This window comes from Embiotoca jacksoni, unplaced genomic scaffold (assembly GCF_022577435.1).
Source record: "Embiotoca jacksoni isolate LCO1_2020_lvr unplaced genomic scaffold, fEmbJac1.0.p SCAF_22, whole genome shotgun sequence".
NCBI lineage: Eukaryota > Metazoa > Chordata > Actinopteri > Embiotocidae > Embiotoca > Embiotoca jacksoni.
Genome location: NW_027185363.1, coordinates 8,222,111 through 8,238,763, shown reverse-complemented (window position 1 = coordinate 8,238,763; position 16,653 = coordinate 8,222,111). Strand labels below are relative to the sequence as shown.

Sequence of the window (16,653 nt, the reverse complement as noted above, 5' to 3'; positions counted from 1 at the left end):
CTGGTGGTGAAGGTCGTTAACTAGAGCATTAATCGTTTGTACAAATGCGAGCTAATGATTAAAGTAAGTCGGCGCTTATAATCGCGTCAGTGTAGAAATCATAGATGTGTTGCCAGTACCATCACGCATTAAGTAATTAATCTAATTAAATGTAAAACAAAGACGACAGCGAGAAGCGGACCTGACAACTTGGAATATTCCAGACTTTTGGTTCCGTCCAGCTGCGCCCTGATTGGTCAATTTGGGAAAGAGGAAGTAAAACATCAATGGTTCACCATCACCATCATCATCATCCTGCGGGTGCATCGTTAGCTGCGTGCAGCTGTTTGGCTCCAACTTCTCGGTTGTTTTTTTTTCTTCCCCTCGACGGTGGGTGTCTTGTACATGACCGATCTATCTCGCATCGAGGTCTCATAATTCGAGGACACAAAACGGTTTGGGTTTTCCTGTGAAGTCGTCTCGGCCGGCTGGCTAAAGCTAACGCGGTCACTCCAGGTCAGCTGGTTACCTGATAACTAAATGGTTTTGTTCGGGACGGGGGGGCTTGATGAAGTACGCAGTGCAGCAGATGCATGTCGGCGCATAAATATATCCTATAAATACAAGTAGTTTCCGCCTGTCAATAATTATTTGCCCCGATTTGCTGTCTGTAATGTGGCCTTGAAACGGTGGCAGCGTCATCACCGTTTTAATACAATGCACATTTTCAGCAAGCAAATGATCATTTAAGTACTATTCATAAAGAGTAATAATAAATAATAATAATAAAAAAATATCACCGTTAAACCACTTAACAGAAGTGGTGGGGGACGTTTCATAATTGGCAAGTTGAGGCAAAAACACAAAGCGGGTAAAAATTTCGCAGTTTCTACTTACGAAAATAACAAACTCGCACGTGATGCAACTTGCTTTGATGTCTTGTTCGTTTAATTGCTTTAGGAAATGACTATGGGAAGTGTCAGAGAGGAGCTCAGTGCATCATGGGAGATGGGAGGGGGGGGGGGGGTACACTGAAGGATGGTTTAGCTTCACGCAGCATTTAAATCAACAAAAACATAAAAGCCTGAACAAAAAGGGAATCAATCATTCGTAACATTTAACGCCATCAAGATAAATCTGACGAATCCACCACGTTGTAGATTTTTTTTTTTTACACTTTGATCGTATTGCCGAGCTTAAGCTGCCGTCGTGTCATCTGTATTTACAGGAGGAAGAGGAGGAAGAGGAGAGGGGAGGGGGACACCGACGAGCCGGCAACATGTCGAGCAAAAGGGCCAAGGGGAAGAACACCAAGAAGCGCCCCCAGCGCGCCACCTCCAACGTGTTCGCCATGTTTGATCAGTCTCAAATCCAGGAGTTCAAGGAGGCTTTCAACATGATCGACCAAAACAGGGACGGCTTCATCGACAAGGAAGACCTCCACGACATGCTGGCTTCTTTAGGTGGAGATGACGCGTGTTTTACTCGCGATTAGCTTCGCGATTGATCGTAAACGTTCCTCGATTTTGAAACGCGAAGTAACTCGGGTGGTAGTTTCAGTAATTAAGAGATTTTAAAAAGGAAGAAATCTTCCAGCGTGTCGTTGTAAAGCCGATGCTCTCCCTGAACGTCGCAGCCGGTTAAGAGCGACTCGGACCTTGTTTTTGTTTTTGTTGTTGTTGCTTTTCCCAGGTAAGAACCCCACCGACGACTACCTGGAGGCCATGATGAACGAAGCGCCGGGCCCGATCAACTTCACCATGTTTCTGACCATGTTCGGAGAGAAGCTGAACGGCACCGATCCCGAGGACGTGATCCGCAACGCTTTTGCCTGCTTCGACGAGGAGGGCGCGGGTGAGCTCGAGCGTCGAGACGCGAACCGATTGGGTCAGCTTTTCTGTCGCGCAGAGGGATTTTCATCAATATTTCCATTCACGTAGAATCCAATTATTTTCTCGATCGTTTTGTCCAAACTCGAGGGAAATTCAAAATGTATCCGAATGTGCGGGTTATTTGCACGTTCACCGGTGGGAGGGATGATTTGTGGAAAGATTTGTATACCCGTTGCAGGCTAACATTTCATTCCATTAAAAAAAAAAAAAACCCACAAAAAAACAATCCGAAAGTGACATAAAAGAAAGAAATGAAGCTTTTGTCGGTGATTTTATAAAACAACAGTAAATTCTTACGTTCGACAAACTAAATGGTAGATTTGACATCTATTTTCTTTGTAAATTTTTGGCCTTTTAACTTTCTCTTTATCAGTTAGGTGCTTGTTTTAATGGTAATGGCAGCGACCACCTTGCATATATACAATATATATATATATATATATAGACGTGTGTTTCTTCTCGACAGGTGTGATTCAGGAGGAGTCCCTGCGGGAGCTGCTGACTACGATGGGCGACAGGTTCACGGACGAGGAGGTGGACGAGCTCTTCCGCGAGGCGCCCATCGACAAGAAAAGCAACTTCAACTACGTGGCGTTCACGCGCATTCTAAAACACGGCGCGAAGGACAAAGACGATTAGCGACAGAGGCAGCGCCGCACCAGGTTTATTCATGTATCTTGCAACGGGTTTCCATTCGAGTTCAAACGGCTTCATCCTGCTACTTGGCTCGTGACAAAGCTTCGCTGTGGTACAGCCGACCGAAGGTCGCTTGTTTAAGCTGCTTGTTGCCCCCCCGCCCCACACACACACACACACCTCCCCTCTCCCCGCCGCTAACCCTACTTTTAAAGCTCATTTTGCACATCTGTGATAACACCACCGAAGGGTCTGTTCAAGCTAGTAAACCATGTACGAAACGACCCTCACGGACAAAAGCTGGAAATAAACCGACACAACACGTCTGTTGCTGCGACTGAATCGGTTGTATTTTGCAGAATACGTTTTGAGATTAAAGTGTGTTCCGAGATGAATCACCAAAGCCCTCTTCATCTTTCACAAAGGTTTATTTTATTTATTTATTTATTTTTTTTTAAAGGAAAATGGGACATGATGTGTCGGGCTGAGTGAAGCAATTACAGTTCCACACTTCACACAAGTTTCAAAGACACATGATCGCACGAGTTTAACAAAAGGAGCTGGTGGTTTGTTTACGATGCTTAATGTAGAATACATTATGTGGCCAAAAGTATATGGACATCCCTGTCTTTGGGCTATTTGAATAGTCTGGGGCCAAGGCCACAATAATTCAATCCATTAATACAGCCTTTGGTTTATAAAATAGAATTACGAAAAAATCCGTACAATTTCAAACCGCGATCACACATCTTGTGACCAACAGTCACAGAACCAAAGATCGTCAGTTTACGATCACCCGTGATGAAGAAAAGCAGCGCAAACCTCATCCGGGAGAACATTTACCTTTTAAAAGTTCTGGCGATTATCATTCGATTACTTTCGGCTCTCTTTTTTTAGAACAGGCCTCCTTCCTGTAACATTTGTTAAAGAAAGATGTGCAGTTTGGAGAAACTTGAGCGGCCTGCAGAGACACCCGACCTCTGTTCAGCTTCGGGATGAACTGCAGCCGTAAACGTTTCCACCGAAGCGTTACGAATGCCGCGGGGACGCAATTGGAGCAAAGCCCTGCGGCTTGAAACTTGAGTAAAGCCTTTTACACGTGCGTCTAATGTTGGGGTGTCCGTATACTTTTGGCCGTGTAGCACAAACTAGTTAGTACACAAAGAAAATACAACATTCATCTTTATGTTGCGATAGTTTGTGTGATAAACAGGTCAAGTTTTTTTTTAATTTTTTTTTTAGACATTTGGCATTGGACGTTCCATTCAGCGCAAAGTTTGGATGTTTTAAATGAAGCTATGACATTTACCACAATTCAAAGCACCTCTGATCCTTTCAGAGTGTCTGTGGTCACCATATCTCAGACAACACTTCATACCTGTCTCGAACCGAGAGAATCCGTCCGTGATGTACCCAGCATCGGTCTCGATGATCCAGCGTCCTCCTCCTCCTCCTCCTCACGCGATCCTTTGTGATGAAGATTCTCTCCCAACACATCACACCAACAATAAATAAACCAGGACCTGCTTCACACTTGAAGCTCTCTTTACACTTCGCCATTGCTCACGGAGCAATGGATAGAGCTGATATGGAAGACTTAACTATTCTGCCAGGGCGAGGTTTTTCGACTGGATCTTCGATAGGTGGTCCGATATACAAGCCTCGATCCTGTCGCACTGGGCAAGGAAGTCCTATTGACACAAAATAACATATTTTTGGTTTCATGTTTTATTACATGTCATTTAGCGGACGCTTTTATCCAAAGCGACTTACAATAAGTGCATTTCAACCATGAGGTAAAAGAAAACAAAATATATATATATATAAAATATAGGCTCACCTGCACCGTCTTTACAAGTCCCTTTTTCTTCATTTTGCAGTCGTTAAAATGTTCTGGGAGACTCTGTTGAAAGAGAAGCAGCTCAGTTTCCTATGCGTGACATATAAATAAAACACACTCATAAATAAATGCCTAAAAGCAAAAAAAAGTAGATTACCATGGCATCTATCTGCTCCAGGATCTTCACGAACTGCTCAGCTGCTATTTTCACTCGGTGGTCTAGTTTGCCCAGCGCCTCCGCCTGCAGGTCTTTGGCCAGAAAGCCCTGCGGGGGGAGAATAAAAATAAAAAAATGAGTGACATAAATTTTAACACAAATATATAAAGCAAACAGGACAAATCAATGCAGGAATATTACACAACTTACAAACCATGATTGATCGCTTACATTTTTTAGTCCAGTCAACTCCCCATCGACCTTCTCCAGCTTTTTAGCCGTCTGTTCCACAGATTTCTCGATGTCTTTCAGTTTCCTCAGTTCAGCTTCTTCCTCAGGACTGTTCTGTTTGTGGATCATTGTCAGTATTTCATTTTACATATAAAGACACGCGTCGGAGACCACGGCGCATGCAAATACCTTACCCGCTTTCCAATCATCATGAGTTTGCAGCCTTCTTTTACTCCATAGCTGGAGAGACTCTCCTCCATGTCTTTCAGTGATTTCCCTGGAACGCCAGGACAAATAAACAAAGTTTAGAACCAGATGTACATCATCAAAAAAAAAAATTCAAGCTCCCCCGGGTGTGAAAGATTGATTCGACTATTGCTCACGGCTTCAGTTTTCTTCGTTGCGGTTACAGCTTGGAAGCCCCGTTCACTCCACCGCTCAGACCAATCAGCGACCGGTGTCCACGACATTAAAAATCAGGCGTTGCAAACAGATTTACCTTTGAAGATGAGTTTCTGTGAGGCCGACGGGACCCCGGTGGCCTGAGTGAGAGCCTCGGACAGGTCTTTAACGGTTGGACCTTTGTCATCATCTTGACCCGTTAGTGTGATGCTGTGCTTAGTTGGTCCTGGAGCGAGAGACAAAAATAAAAGCAGATGAAACTCTGAAAATAGAAGCAGGTACACCTCCCTGTGTGACAATTACTTTCACAACAATGGGAGTGGAAGTTTCCTAAATCCCCCTCGGATACAACCAGGACCATTCAGATCCATCACTTTCACTCCGCAGCCTCAGAAAACCAGACATCACGTGTTAGTTTCCATTTGTTCTCGTTGATTTGATCCCAGAAGTAAATCGTACCAGAACAACTTAAAAACTTGACATTTTAAGTCTTTTCGAGCCATCGAAACAAAAGCAAATACGACACATACGAAATAAATTCGAGACGCTTTTTTTTTTCCATCTGGTTTGTAACCCGGGGGTTGTTTTTTTTTTTTTCTTTTTTCTAAGCCTTTGAAGTGTGAGGAAAATTAATTTAATAAGGTGTTCATTTAAAGGAGTAAGTCATTTGGTAAATTAGTACTTAACCAGTTAAAAGCATATAACACAAACATTTCCCGTCTTAAAAACGAAGCCAGTTACTAAAATCTTCACACTTGATCAAAACGTCCTCTTTTAAAAATCCCTGGAGGGTTTTATTCCTCAGGATTTACAAGTGTATTTTACGAGTAAATTATATTGAACGGAACTAAGTTAAAGCTAAAAAAAAAAAAATGAGTTAACCAACTCGCAAACGTTTTAGGAACAGCTACGTTAGCTTAGCATGTCCTCGCTCTGGTCGACGATTCACAAACTTTTATATTTCTACCGTCTGGTAATCATCGTGTAAAAAATAATGCAACATCATATTACCGTATGCGACTGTCACAGTTAACGTTTGGGTTGACATTTCGCCTTTTGGCGTCCTTTAATCACAACATGAACCACACAGCTAACTGTTAATGATTGCTAACTACTTCCGGGTTACACCGGAAGTAGTTAGCATTAACAGAAACACTTTGCGTTTTATTTATACACCTTTTTAAAAAATATATATATATATATTTTTTTTTTATTACACACATATACAAATGAAATAGGTGCACATAAAAAAAGTACAAAATTATAATGGTGCAAGATCTAACGGATTTGGACTTCGACTGGACGGCCCAATGTGACCCCGCCGCACGACTGGCTCTGTGGCGCAATGGATAGCGCATTGGACTTCTAGTCAATCACTTGAGATGCTATTCAAAGGTTGTGGGTTCGAGTCCCACCAGAGTCGGGCTTTTTAATCAGGCGCGTAAACAGTTCAACGGTTTCTTCTGCATAGGGCATAAGGTTCAAACAATAGAATATAACTGCGATTAATCCTGGTGCTCATCATGTAGGTTATCAGTTGTGTAGTATACCAGTAAAAGTTATGTCAAAGCGTTTTCTCATTCAAATCCACTATGAACATATTCAGAGACGTAGATGTTCTGTTAGTACTGAGGACACGACAGGAAGCTACACTTTACAGTAAAACAATAACATTTGGAAGATGCTGTAAAGGCAGATTCTGGTTCTCGTGTGTTTTAGACTACATGTAATCACCTGTAGGTGAAAAAACAACAACAAAAAACCAAGTAGGCAGATGCAGTTTCTTCTAGGCTGAGACAGACTGGTTGTGTTCCTCTTTCCAGACTTTGTGCAAAGTTAACCTCGCTCTGCCTGCTTTCAGCTTCATGGTGTCAATTTCGACCTTTATTTCTCATCAAGAAAGCAATATCCAAAATGTCTGACCCCTGCCTGCTTTAACGACATTAACAACGCAGCTAAGATTATGCAACGCTGCGCATGATGTACATGTGTGTTTAATCAACCTTTATAACAGTGACAAGGGCTGTGTTACACTATGAGAATACAGCTTGGTTTGTGTGTGTGTATATATGTGTAGACTGGTTCTGTTGAACTGTAGCCACCACATGTCAACAGTAGTCCACCTCCTGAAGAAGAGCATGATTGTTTTCTGACGGCAGCTACGAGAAAGACACAACAAGCTCTGTGACTTCAATCCGCAACAGCTAAAAGGGTACAAAGAAAAGAACCAAAACCAACCAGCAAGACAAAGAAAATGAAGCTAAATAGTAATTAATAAATCCAAAACTCAAGGTGAAATTGAAACACGTAATTTATTTTTGCATGTTTCAAATAACCCTGCAGATATTTTAAACAGGCAGAGTGGAAATCCCTTTTGAGAGTTAAAACAAAATGACTAAACAAGACACAGAGCAACTAACAACAGAATAAATTAAGTAATACTGATGAACGACACGGACGAGTTGTTGAGGACGACAGAGGGAGAATCAGTGGAATAATGTTTTTAAAAAAGGTTCAGTATGTTACAAGGCCTCATGCTAGCACGGTAGTAATAACAGTACGCAACCTAAACACCGTGAAGGCTTAGAAATCGTAGTGTTCTCAGGTCAAATGGTTTTGCATGTATAAATGTTACTCTACATATAAAAGTGTTCTCAGTTGAAGTGCAGTTGTTTGAACGGGTTCCTTCTTTATGTGGCAGGAATCTGCGGCAGGCCAAACTCATCCACCAAGACACCATCCTGAAAGCAACAGGAAAAAAACATCAATCACAAGAAAACAGACCTCGAGACACACACACACACACACACACACACACACACACACACACACACACACACGGTTACATTTCAAGCGTTATTGTTCATGTGGTTGGTTCATTTAAGACAGTAGAGCTGCAAGTACACAGCTTAAAAGATGGGAAGCTCGAACTGTTTTCCTGAAAACACACTCCCAAATCCTGAATACAATTTTTAACAACCACAACTTTCAAATCTCTTTTTCTTGACTTTCATATAATAATAATAATAATAATAATTAAACAAGTGGCTGCCTGGAAGTTGGAAAATGCAGAAAGAATATGATGCATCCGCGATACTGTAGACGCAAAACCCATGAAAACCCAAGCATGTTTACTTCTACTTTCATGTATCTTCATAGGAATGAGTCCACGGTGCGTGTTTTTTGAAAGCGCCATCAGTTGTTCCGGAGGCCGTTACCTTGTTTGTCTTGCTGTCACTGGGGATTCCCTCGGGGATAGATGGGGCGTCTGAGGCCTCATCCAGGTACGAGCTGTCGTCGTCCAGCAGCAGCTCATCGCCCAGAGCGTCCAGCTCTGAAACCACAGCTATACTGTCACTGTCGCACTAATAAAAACAAAGTCAAATCAAATAAAAATAGCAATACAAAAATAGCCCCGGTCAGGTGCGTGCGGCTCCACCTGCTGTAAAATGCCTGTAACGTGATTGACTTGCCGACAACAACTGTGGCGGGTTTTTTTTGTGTTTTTTTTTGTCTTTTTAAAGTTGTCTGTCCTCTGCTCACGACCGCGATATCTCACGACCGCCTTGAAGGAATTTCTTCAAATTTAGCACAAACTTTGACTTTGCCTCGAGGATGAACTGATGTCAGTGAGGTCAGTGTCAATGTGACCTCACGTCTGTCCCATTATTATAAACGCAAAATCTCAGGACCGGAAACGGGCCCGGACAGACACGGATGTGAAACGTGAACTGCATCTTGACGGGATGCCGCAGAAATACAAACCCGAGGCGGTTCTGGTTGATCACGGCTCCCCGCAAAATCCACTGTGCGATTCAAACTCTGCCGCGCACACTTTTTGCACTTTGCACTCATTACCTGTTAAATGAATCCCCCCCCCCCAAAAAAACATAAAGGAGTCCGCCCGCAAAGTAAAAAAAAAGCAAACAAAAGCCTCGGTCAGCTCAGTCTACCTGCTTCGAGATCGTCCTCGTCGATCTCTGGAGTGCCGTAGCTGCGGCTCAGAGCTTCTTGTACCTCGTTGGCGTCCTCCATCATGTCCTCCAGCTGGTCCTGTAAATCCTGGAGGTCCAAATACATGCATCCTTTCTTAGTGTCTGAACAAACCGAGTTAAGTCCCGTAAGCACGTGGAGTAAACAATTCTGTTTCTATAAATAGACAGAAAATGAGCGCATCCCAGTGAGTATTGATGCCTCGGGTAACAGAAACACGCGTGAACTGCTGAACGGTAACGGAAACAGTTTCATGGGAGAGTACGTAACAACCATACGTCAATCTGGTCAAGTTTGACGTCCTTGTAGGCCCTTTTCATTTCCTTCGCACCAATCTTCATGGCCTCCACCTGGGGACACAAAGTATATTTAGTCACTGGCAACATAAATCTGTGCCGATATCTTTCCAGGTAAACAAACATCCCGATCTGGGGATCAGTGTCAGATCTCAAGTTCAGCTCTCCAGCTAGAAGTTGTCAACATTTAGGTATTATTCTACATGTTTGTTGATTAAATTACACCAAAAAAATAAAATCAACTTGAGCTATAAAAGACAAGTGTGTCACAAATCTAGTTATGTTTGATGTGGTTAAAAGCTGTAATTTAAAAAAAATAAAATAAAATAAAATAAATGTGGGGCTTACTGTTGTTTTGGTGTCCTTTAATGTCTGGATTGTGTAGTTTGCCTGCTCCATGTTAAAGGACTGCTGAGCCAGCTGTTCCCTTTGACCTTCATACCTGCGTGAAAAAAAAACCCCAGCACAGTTCGTTTTTAACGAATATTTTGCACCTAATTGTTTTTTTTTTTAAGTTCACTTCTCATTTGAGTCCTACCAACACTGGACTGGTGACGTTGATACTGACGATTGTTATCTGCATAGAGCTGAAGAGAAGGAAGCTATTTTTGATAATAAACGAACTCTTTAAGTCAGTCCTGTTGTGAGGACTTCACTATGTTGAGGAACATGGTAATAACTGAATTCTAATAAACGAAATATCTTCGGCTTTGAGACAAAACAAGAAATCGGACGACATCGCCCTTTCGGGTCGAGGAATATTTGACCAACCAAACGATTCATGTATGATGTCATTAATCATTAGTTACACCCCCTATGTTTGTGAATGATGACGTATAGACAACGGTCGTTCTACGTCAGTACCGTGGGATCTACAAACTATGTACTGGCAACACATCCCTAAATAACCACATCATTAACATATACTGGAGCATCTGGATATTTATCTGCCACTTTATCTGAACGCGATATATCCGTGATTACTGGTAAGGTTTTGCCACGCGGATATGTATCAGTCAGCTTCCAGCTCTTCTATCTCTTGTGTTAAAACGTGCTCATGACGGCACGGTGGAGGACTCACATCCTCTTCTGCTTCAGGACTCTCACCGCCTTCTGTTTCACCATGTTCTGCATTTGAAAAGGAATAAATAACACTGAAGTTCGGTCATTTTTGTCTGGCATCCTTTAAAACACCCGAGGCTGAAACAAACGCGTCCTACCTTGGAGGGCCCGTCTCTCATCTTTTTCATCTGATCCTTGTACTTCAGAAGTTCAGCATCGAGCCTGCTAATCTTCTTCTCTATGGACTCTGACCTGGCATCCACCTGAGGGAGGAGGACATTGATTGGAGCGAATGATTTCCAGCATCCTGACAAACTAGGGTGATCGCAGAGCGTTTGTCCCCCCCCCCCCCCCCCCCTCACCCCTTGTCCCACATATTGAGACCGTGTCTTACATTTTGAGTAGATCTAGCTTTTAAGAGTCAACGCTGAAGGAGAAGTGCTTTTCTAAAAAAAAAAATCTGTCTTTTGTCCAAAAGCTGTGAAGAAGAAACCAGGGAAGGCTGTCGTGATGTCAATCAAAACGGTGAATACGTGGGTCAAGTGCAGGTTAAGTCCGTCTCCATCTTTGCTGCCGACCCTACGAACCAACTGGGAAAATTGCGAGAAAGAAAAAAGGGGAGATGCAGCTACAAAATTTTTTTTTTTTTAAAAAGACCGGAAACTACTTATAACTAAGTGAAGCCGGTGACAAGGTGATTCTTAGGGAGTTATTTTTATTTATTTTTTGTTGTTGTTGTTGTTGTTGCCTGAGTCGTGTCTCAAATTCACACGGCGGAGAAAATGTTGTGAACCAACTCGGTATATTTGAGTCTTAACAAGAAGTGAGACTTCTCACACCAACGTTGTTTTCTTCACAACACTTGAGCCATTATAGCTTCACTAGAAGATTTGTTGAACCAGTGTTCTCTGATGATGATTATTATTATTATTATTTTTTTTTTTTAGGGCAGACAATGCATTTTCAAATAAATATTGTAATGGTGAGAGTCCAAACGTTTGTGAAAATGCAAGTTTTTGGTCAAAATAACCCCCAGCTAAATTGTCCTTCGTGCGTGTGTGCGTGTGTGCGTGTGTGTGTGTATGTGCGTGTGTGTGTGTGTGTGTGTGTGTGTGTGTGTGCCTTAGAGGAAAACAGGGAGGTAAAAGCCTGCTGCGGTTTAAACACACACACACACACACACACACACACACACACACACACACATCCCTCCTCCACAAACCAGGATAAAAAAAAAAATATATATATATATATAAGGAGGGGACTTATAACTGCAGGCTGGGAGCGAGCTCCCACGGTCGGCTGTTTTTACGACCCTTTTGTGACCACGATAGCTCGGTGACGTTACCGTTAGGTCAGGATAATAAACACGTAAACAACAATAGCTCTTCAGCCTTGACAGTACTCACGTTGCCGATACAGTCCGACAGATTCGGAGGAGGCGCTTTGGGCTTCCCGCGACCAAATATTCTGTTCATTTTCTTAACGTTTTATGGCCTTTTAGTTTCCCTTAAAAAAAATACCAAAAAAAAAAAGCATCAAACGCAAAAGGGGTTTCTTCATTGAAGACACCCGGAAGCAACGGTCCCGGACGCAGAAGGATTCCATTGGTTGGCGAAAGCAGTTTTGACCAATGAGGGTTTAGTGACGCAACCGTCCCTCAGCGGTGAGGAGAGGTACTGCAGCCTTCAGAGGAATCCTTTTGTCCCCACTGACACGGCATCCATCAGGAGTCTTTGTTACTCCTCCACTGCAGATATTATGAAATGAAGGCTTTCGTCAGATTCTTGACTGACCTGACTCTCTATATTAATATCACACATCCACACCGACTGATTATAATATTGTAATTATATTATGTTATACAATAATTATCCCTCCAAAATGAATCAGTACTTGGTACTAGTCATAATTATAATTGTCAATATCTGTATTTTTATCAGTCAAAATACCAACTGTGAATATCTGAAATGACAGTTTTACTCGTCAATATGTATCATAGATATCTGATATTTGTTAATAAGCACAAAACCACCAAGAACAGCTGAGGCTGATGGGGATACAGTTAGTACTGCAGGTAATTGGTCATTAACTAAAGTTTTGGATTAAAATATATTTTGACCTGATGGAGGCGCTGCATGAAAACACCAAAGTCTTTTCACATTAAACAATAATTGGTTTTTTTTAAATTTTAAATTTATTTTTATTTTTTTTAATAATTGAGATGTGTTCATTATATTATTGACTATCATATTAGATTTTAACTTTTACACATTTTCAGTAATGTAAAATGGCCATAATGAGCTATTGGCCTGCCAGATTTCTTAAGATACATGTAGGCACAGTACATTTAAATAAAATGTTCGGTCCCTGTCCCTGGTTAGGCTTTTAGGGGACAATACACACATTTAAACACTCTAATACAGCCATAGAAACATACAATAAAACAAACATACACAAAAATACTGCTTCAAACTGTGATTCTACAAATGACAATTATGAGCAATGAAAATGATTAAGAACAACAACAACAAAAAAGATTGATGTATTTCGTTGTTCACAGGTTGGCTTTTTAGTTTTGACTTTGTATTGAAAACTTTAAAATCAATCTGTTTTTATTCCTGATAGCAAATGGATTCAAAATTTGCAGGCCTTTACATGGACAAGAGAATTGAGTAAATGTTTTATGTCTTTCTTATTTGCAGTCTCCTCTAACTGCTCCCTTTGGATTGGCATTTTTTTCTCCTATATTTTAAAATCATTTGACAAACTATAGTTCTGGAGCAATTCACAGACTTATCAATCTATTTTATGAATGAGTGATTTATAAATTTCCCAAAGATTAATTAATTACAGGCAACTTTTTCTGAAATTTACAATGGTTTCATTTTATTGACTTGTGATCCAATATTTCATGAAGAGCTTGTTTGTATAATGACATTACGGGTTTTAGGTTGCCTGGCCTTATGATGGTTACATGATAAAAATGATTCGACAGAATCCCGCTGTGCTTATACTGTGTAGTTCTGCTGCCTTTATCAGTAAACGAAATCTTAGAAGTCAAAAACAGTTAAAGTCAAACGCGATAGTACTACACACTTTCATAATATGTGCTTTAATTGGGAATCCCATTTACAACATCTATCCATCCACCCTGGAACACTTTTGATGTCATGTGATGTCATAATGTGTAATGTTCTAGAATTCTAGTGAAGTACAGTTCAGGTTGTCAGCAGTTAATAGCAGTGCATCCACGAAAGAAACCCACAGAGCTTCACCCGAGACTAACAGTGTATGGTGCACAAGACATAGCTCTCACAAAGTTATCAGTTGGATTAAATATCTAGATATTAAAATATCACAAAATGGAGTACTTGACGAGCCGTCGCCATACCACGGACCTCTTTCAAATGTATGAGAAGGAGTTCAAGTTTCTTCACGGTGAACATGATGCGCTGCTGCTGAAAAATGCAACGATGAAAGAGCACTACAAGAAAAGGCTAGCAGTAGAGAGGGAGGAAAGAATGGCCCTGAGTCAAGAAATTGACGAACTTAAGAAAAAGACTGAGAAAGTCAACTTTACAAAGGTTGACAAGGTGACAAGTGTGACGGCCCCCACCTCAGCCTGGAAGACAGCTGGTCAAAACCTGGAGGACGATAAATTAACCGAATACCAGGTGCTTGCAGCTGAGCTCAAAATGGAGAAGATGATGAGCAACTCTCTGTCTCAAAAAGTTAGGAAGCTTAACGACCAGCTCCAGTTGGAGCGGGACCTTCGAGTGACGGCAGAGACCAAAGCAAGAGAGGCACTTATGAAGAAGCATGAAATAAATAACTCACAACAGCCCTCAGTAACAAGTCAGATGCTCAGCTATGATCTTAAGACCATGGAGGAGGGTCTCAATCAACAAATCCTGGAGCTGAACCAGATACTTCAGAAAGAAAAGGAATTAAGGGTCAAAGAAGAGGCAGACAAACGTGAGGCGGTCAAAGTGGCGGAGGGCTTTTGCAAAGAAATTGAGGACATGCAAAGGAAACTAGAGGTTTCCAAAAAGTCCTGCAATGATGCCTTGCAGAAGCTCAAAGAGGTGGAGAAACGCAGTGAGAAAATGGACAAAAGCTACACAGCGCTGAAAAAGGAAAAGGATCGTCTCAAACGGGACATTGTAGAGCTGCTCAAGAACCAAAACTACCTGGCCGACCAGATCGAGACAGACAGCCTGAGAGAATTTGAGACACAAGAGACTCTTTGCCAAGAATCAGTCAAGGTGGCAGGTGCCCATTGCAAAAAAGTCGAGGATTTGCAAAGGGACCTGGAGGTTTCCAAGAAGTTGTGCAACCAAGCCTTGCAGAAGCTCATAAGGTTGGAGAAGCGCAATGAAAAAAATGGAAAACAGCTACATTGCACTGAAGAAGGAAAAGCACAGTCTTGAATGGGACATTGTAGAACTACTCAAGAAGTAAAATGATTTGCTGGACCAGAAAGCCCGAGAGACTTTGAGATACCGGAGAATCTTTACCAAGAAATAGTAATGCTCGAAGGGGTCGGAGAAGCTATAGTCTTCTAAATTCTGTTTTTTTTTTCACTTTGTATTCTTGATTTTTTTTTTTAAATGTCATACATGATAATATCTAGGGCCTTTATAGTTTGATTTCTTTTGTGTGTGATGGTATAGTATGAATCACCCAATGACACTTAAATACCCGGATTATTGTATATCATTTATAAATACTTGTAACTATAATATTTTTAAATATATCAAGTCATTTTTTCTACTTAATTACTTAATACATATTTATCCTAGTTTTGATATATAAGTGCTGTTGTAGTTAATCAACAACAAAAATGATTATTTATTGGCTAGATGTTAATATAAATAACATATTCCCTATTTTGTTGCAGCTACTCTGGTGTAAATTTGCAATATTTTTTATATTTGATATCGGTATATTATATGGATCAGTCTATTCACTACTCAAAGCTGAATAGGTGTAATTTTTAAAACACACCAATCTTACAATCAACTCACCAAGGTGGTGTGTGGTAGTGCAGAGGGGCAACACACTGCTGCCACAGCTAGAAGGGTTAACATCTCATCAGAACACACTCCATCTGTAATAACATTTTATATATCCAAGATGGTATTTCTTTTTAGTCAAAGTTTTTTTTTTTTACCTCTATTTTCTGGTTATTTATTTTTTAATTTTTCTCTAATAATCAATTCGTTATTTTGTGTATAAAATGTTAGAAAACAATGAAAAATTCCTTCTGTAGTTTCCTACAGCCATTGATAACATCTGAATTTTGTTTTGTCTGATTGGCAGACCAAAACTCAAACATGTTTTGTTTACGATCATGCATGACAAAGAAAAGCAAGTTCTAACATCTCAGAAAGCAGGAACCAGCTAATGTTTGACACGTTTGTTTAAAAAACGACTTACGTGATATTTTGATTATTTAATAGTTGCATATATATTTTTGGTTTATCAAGTAATGGATTGGCTGACTATTTATTGAAGAGTTGTAGAGACGTTTACAGGGAAAAGTGTAGCTGTGAAGTGAGACTTTCAACAATGTACACAACAATAATAAGTTAATTAACCAAAAATGATCTCAAAACTTACATTTGGAAATTTAGAATTTTTTTTTTGTTATTCACACATTTGGGTGGAGTGGCATGTGCGAGAATTGTACAGATGTATTATGGGCATTATGCCCATGAGATGGGTATTATTTCAACAATTCTGGCGGGTGTTTATCCTCCTCTGGTAAGCATGATACTTGCTTTGTCTTTCTAGCGCTTCAATTAATAAGAACAAATGCTCCAGTGGACAATTATTACATTTCTATTACATTTAATTTAGCTGACGCTTTTATCCAAAGCGACTTACAATAAGTGCACCATGAGGGTACAAAACCCAGAACAACAGGAATCAGGAATTACACCAGTTACCTCGGGAGAAAGCTCTACAGAGCATCTGGACAGAAATCCAGTTATCAGTGTTTTATTTGCATCACAATTGCAAGGCTCAGTCAAAAATGACAAACACATTGCCTACAGCCAAAGAGATTTTTCACCACCTGTCAAGGCCTAACTTGTCCTTGTGAGAAATTGATGAAGATTTGCTAAATAATTTATGAACCCCAAATAATGCCATCGGAAC

The 16,653-nt window shown here is 40.8% G+C and overlaps 3 protein-coding genes and 1 non-coding gene across 8 annotated transcripts; 2 read left to right on the top strand and 2 right to left on the bottom strand.

Annotated features, from left to right (window-relative positions):
• The first annotated feature begins 248 nt into the window (after nucleotides 1-248).
• Nucleotides 249-2,902, top strand: myl12.2 (myosin, light chain 12, genome duplicate 2). 4 transcript variants are annotated; one of them, XM_069157729.1, is made up of 4 exons: nucleotides 249-369; nucleotides 1,217-1,442; nucleotides 1,672-1,833; nucleotides 2,338-2,902. In XM_069157729.1, exons 2-4 carry the CDS (start codon nucleotides 1,259-1,261, stop codon nucleotides 2,508-2,510), a joined length of 519 nt encoding a protein of 172 aa, XP_069013830.1. In that variant the 5' UTR covers nucleotides 249-369; nucleotides 1,217-1,258; the 3' UTR covers nucleotides 2,511-2,902. The 4 variants fall into 4 exon arrangements, with proteins under 4 accessions (XP_069013830.1, XP_069013829.1, XP_069013827.1 ...); XM_069157728.1 differs by having other exon boundaries at nucleotides 250-369; nucleotides 1,208-1,442; XM_069157726.1 differs by having other exon boundaries at nucleotides 250-495.
• Nucleotides 2,903-2,916: 14 nt separating this feature from the next.
• On the bottom strand, nucleotides 2,917-6,259 carry bag1 (BCL2 associated athanogene 1). Its single transcript, XM_069157724.1, has 7 exons — nucleotides 6,149-6,259; nucleotides 5,235-5,363; nucleotides 4,930-5,012; nucleotides 4,736-4,849; nucleotides 4,505-4,612; nucleotides 4,348-4,410; nucleotides 2,917-4,198 (listed from the first exon to the last, which is right to left on the bottom strand). The coding sequence occupies exons 1-7, from the start codon at nucleotides 6,183-6,185 to the stop codon at nucleotides 4,109-4,111; spliced, it is 624 nt and encodes a 207-aa protein (XP_069013825.1). The 5' UTR covers nucleotides 6,186-6,259; the 3' UTR covers nucleotides 2,917-4,108.
• Nucleotides 6,260-6,468: 209 nt separating this feature from the next.
• Nucleotides 6,469-6,560, top strand: trnar-ucu (transfer RNA arginine (anticodon UCU)). The gene is given in 2 exon segments: nucleotides 6,469-6,505; nucleotides 6,525-6,560. It is a non-coding gene; the product is annotated as a tRNA-Arg (tRNA).
• Nucleotides 6,561-7,430: 870 nt separating this feature from the next.
• On the bottom strand, nucleotides 7,431-12,069 carry LOC138203113 (charged multivesicular body protein 5). 2 transcript variants are annotated; one of them, XM_069157720.1, is made up of 8 exons: nucleotides 11,898-12,069; nucleotides 10,647-10,751; nucleotides 10,508-10,554; nucleotides 9,775-9,868; nucleotides 9,409-9,480; nucleotides 9,091-9,199; nucleotides 8,356-8,471; nucleotides 7,431-7,878 (listed from the first exon to the last, which is right to left on the bottom strand). In XM_069157720.1, exons 1-8 carry the CDS (start codon nucleotides 11,964-11,966, stop codon nucleotides 7,828-7,830), a joined length of 663 nt encoding a protein of 220 aa, XP_069013821.1. In that variant the 5' UTR covers nucleotides 11,967-12,069; the 3' UTR covers nucleotides 7,431-7,827. The 2 variants fall into 2 exon arrangements, with proteins under 2 accessions (XP_069013821.1, XP_069013822.1); XM_069157721.1 differs by lacking the exon at nucleotides 11,898-12,069 and adding an exon at nucleotides 10,883-11,085.
• Between the last annotated feature and the right edge of the window lie 4,584 nt (nucleotides 12,070-16,653).

Coding starts and splice junctions, on each gene's coding strand:
- myl12.2 (XM_069157729.1), top strand. CDS start 1,259: ATGTCGAGCAAAAGGGCCAAGGGGAAGAACACCAAGAAGCGCCCCCAG. Junction 1,443..1,671: donor CGACATGCTGGCTTCTTTAG/GTGGAGATGACG, acceptor TGCTTTTCCCAG/GTAAGAACCCCACCGACGAC. Junction 1,834..2,337: donor CTTCGACGAGGAGGGCGCGG/GTGAGCTCGAGC, acceptor TCTTCTCGACAG/GTGTGATTCAGGAGGAGTCC.
- bag1 (XM_069157724.1), bottom strand. CDS start 6,185: ATGTCAACCCAAACGTTAACTGTGACAGTCGCATACG. Junction 5,364..6,148: donor AACTGTGACAGTCGCATACG/GTAATATGATGT, acceptor CTCTCGCTCCAG/GACCAACTAAGCACAGCATC. Junction 4,199..4,347: donor GACTTGTAAAGACGGTGCAG/GTGAGCCTATAT, acceptor TTGTGTCAATAG/GACTTCCTTGCCCAGTGCGA.
- LOC138203113 (XM_069157720.1), bottom strand. CDS start 11,966: ATGAACAGAATATTTGGTCGCGGGAAGCCCAAAGCGCCTCCTCCGAAT. Junction 9,200..9,408: donor TCAAACTTGACCAGATTGAC/GTATGGTTGTTA, acceptor TTGGACCTCCAG/GATTTACAGGACCAGCTGGA. Junction 8,472..9,090: donor CGAGGACGATCTCGAAGCAG/GTAGACTGAGCT, acceptor CTGTGGTTTCAG/AGCTGGACGCTCTGGGCGAT.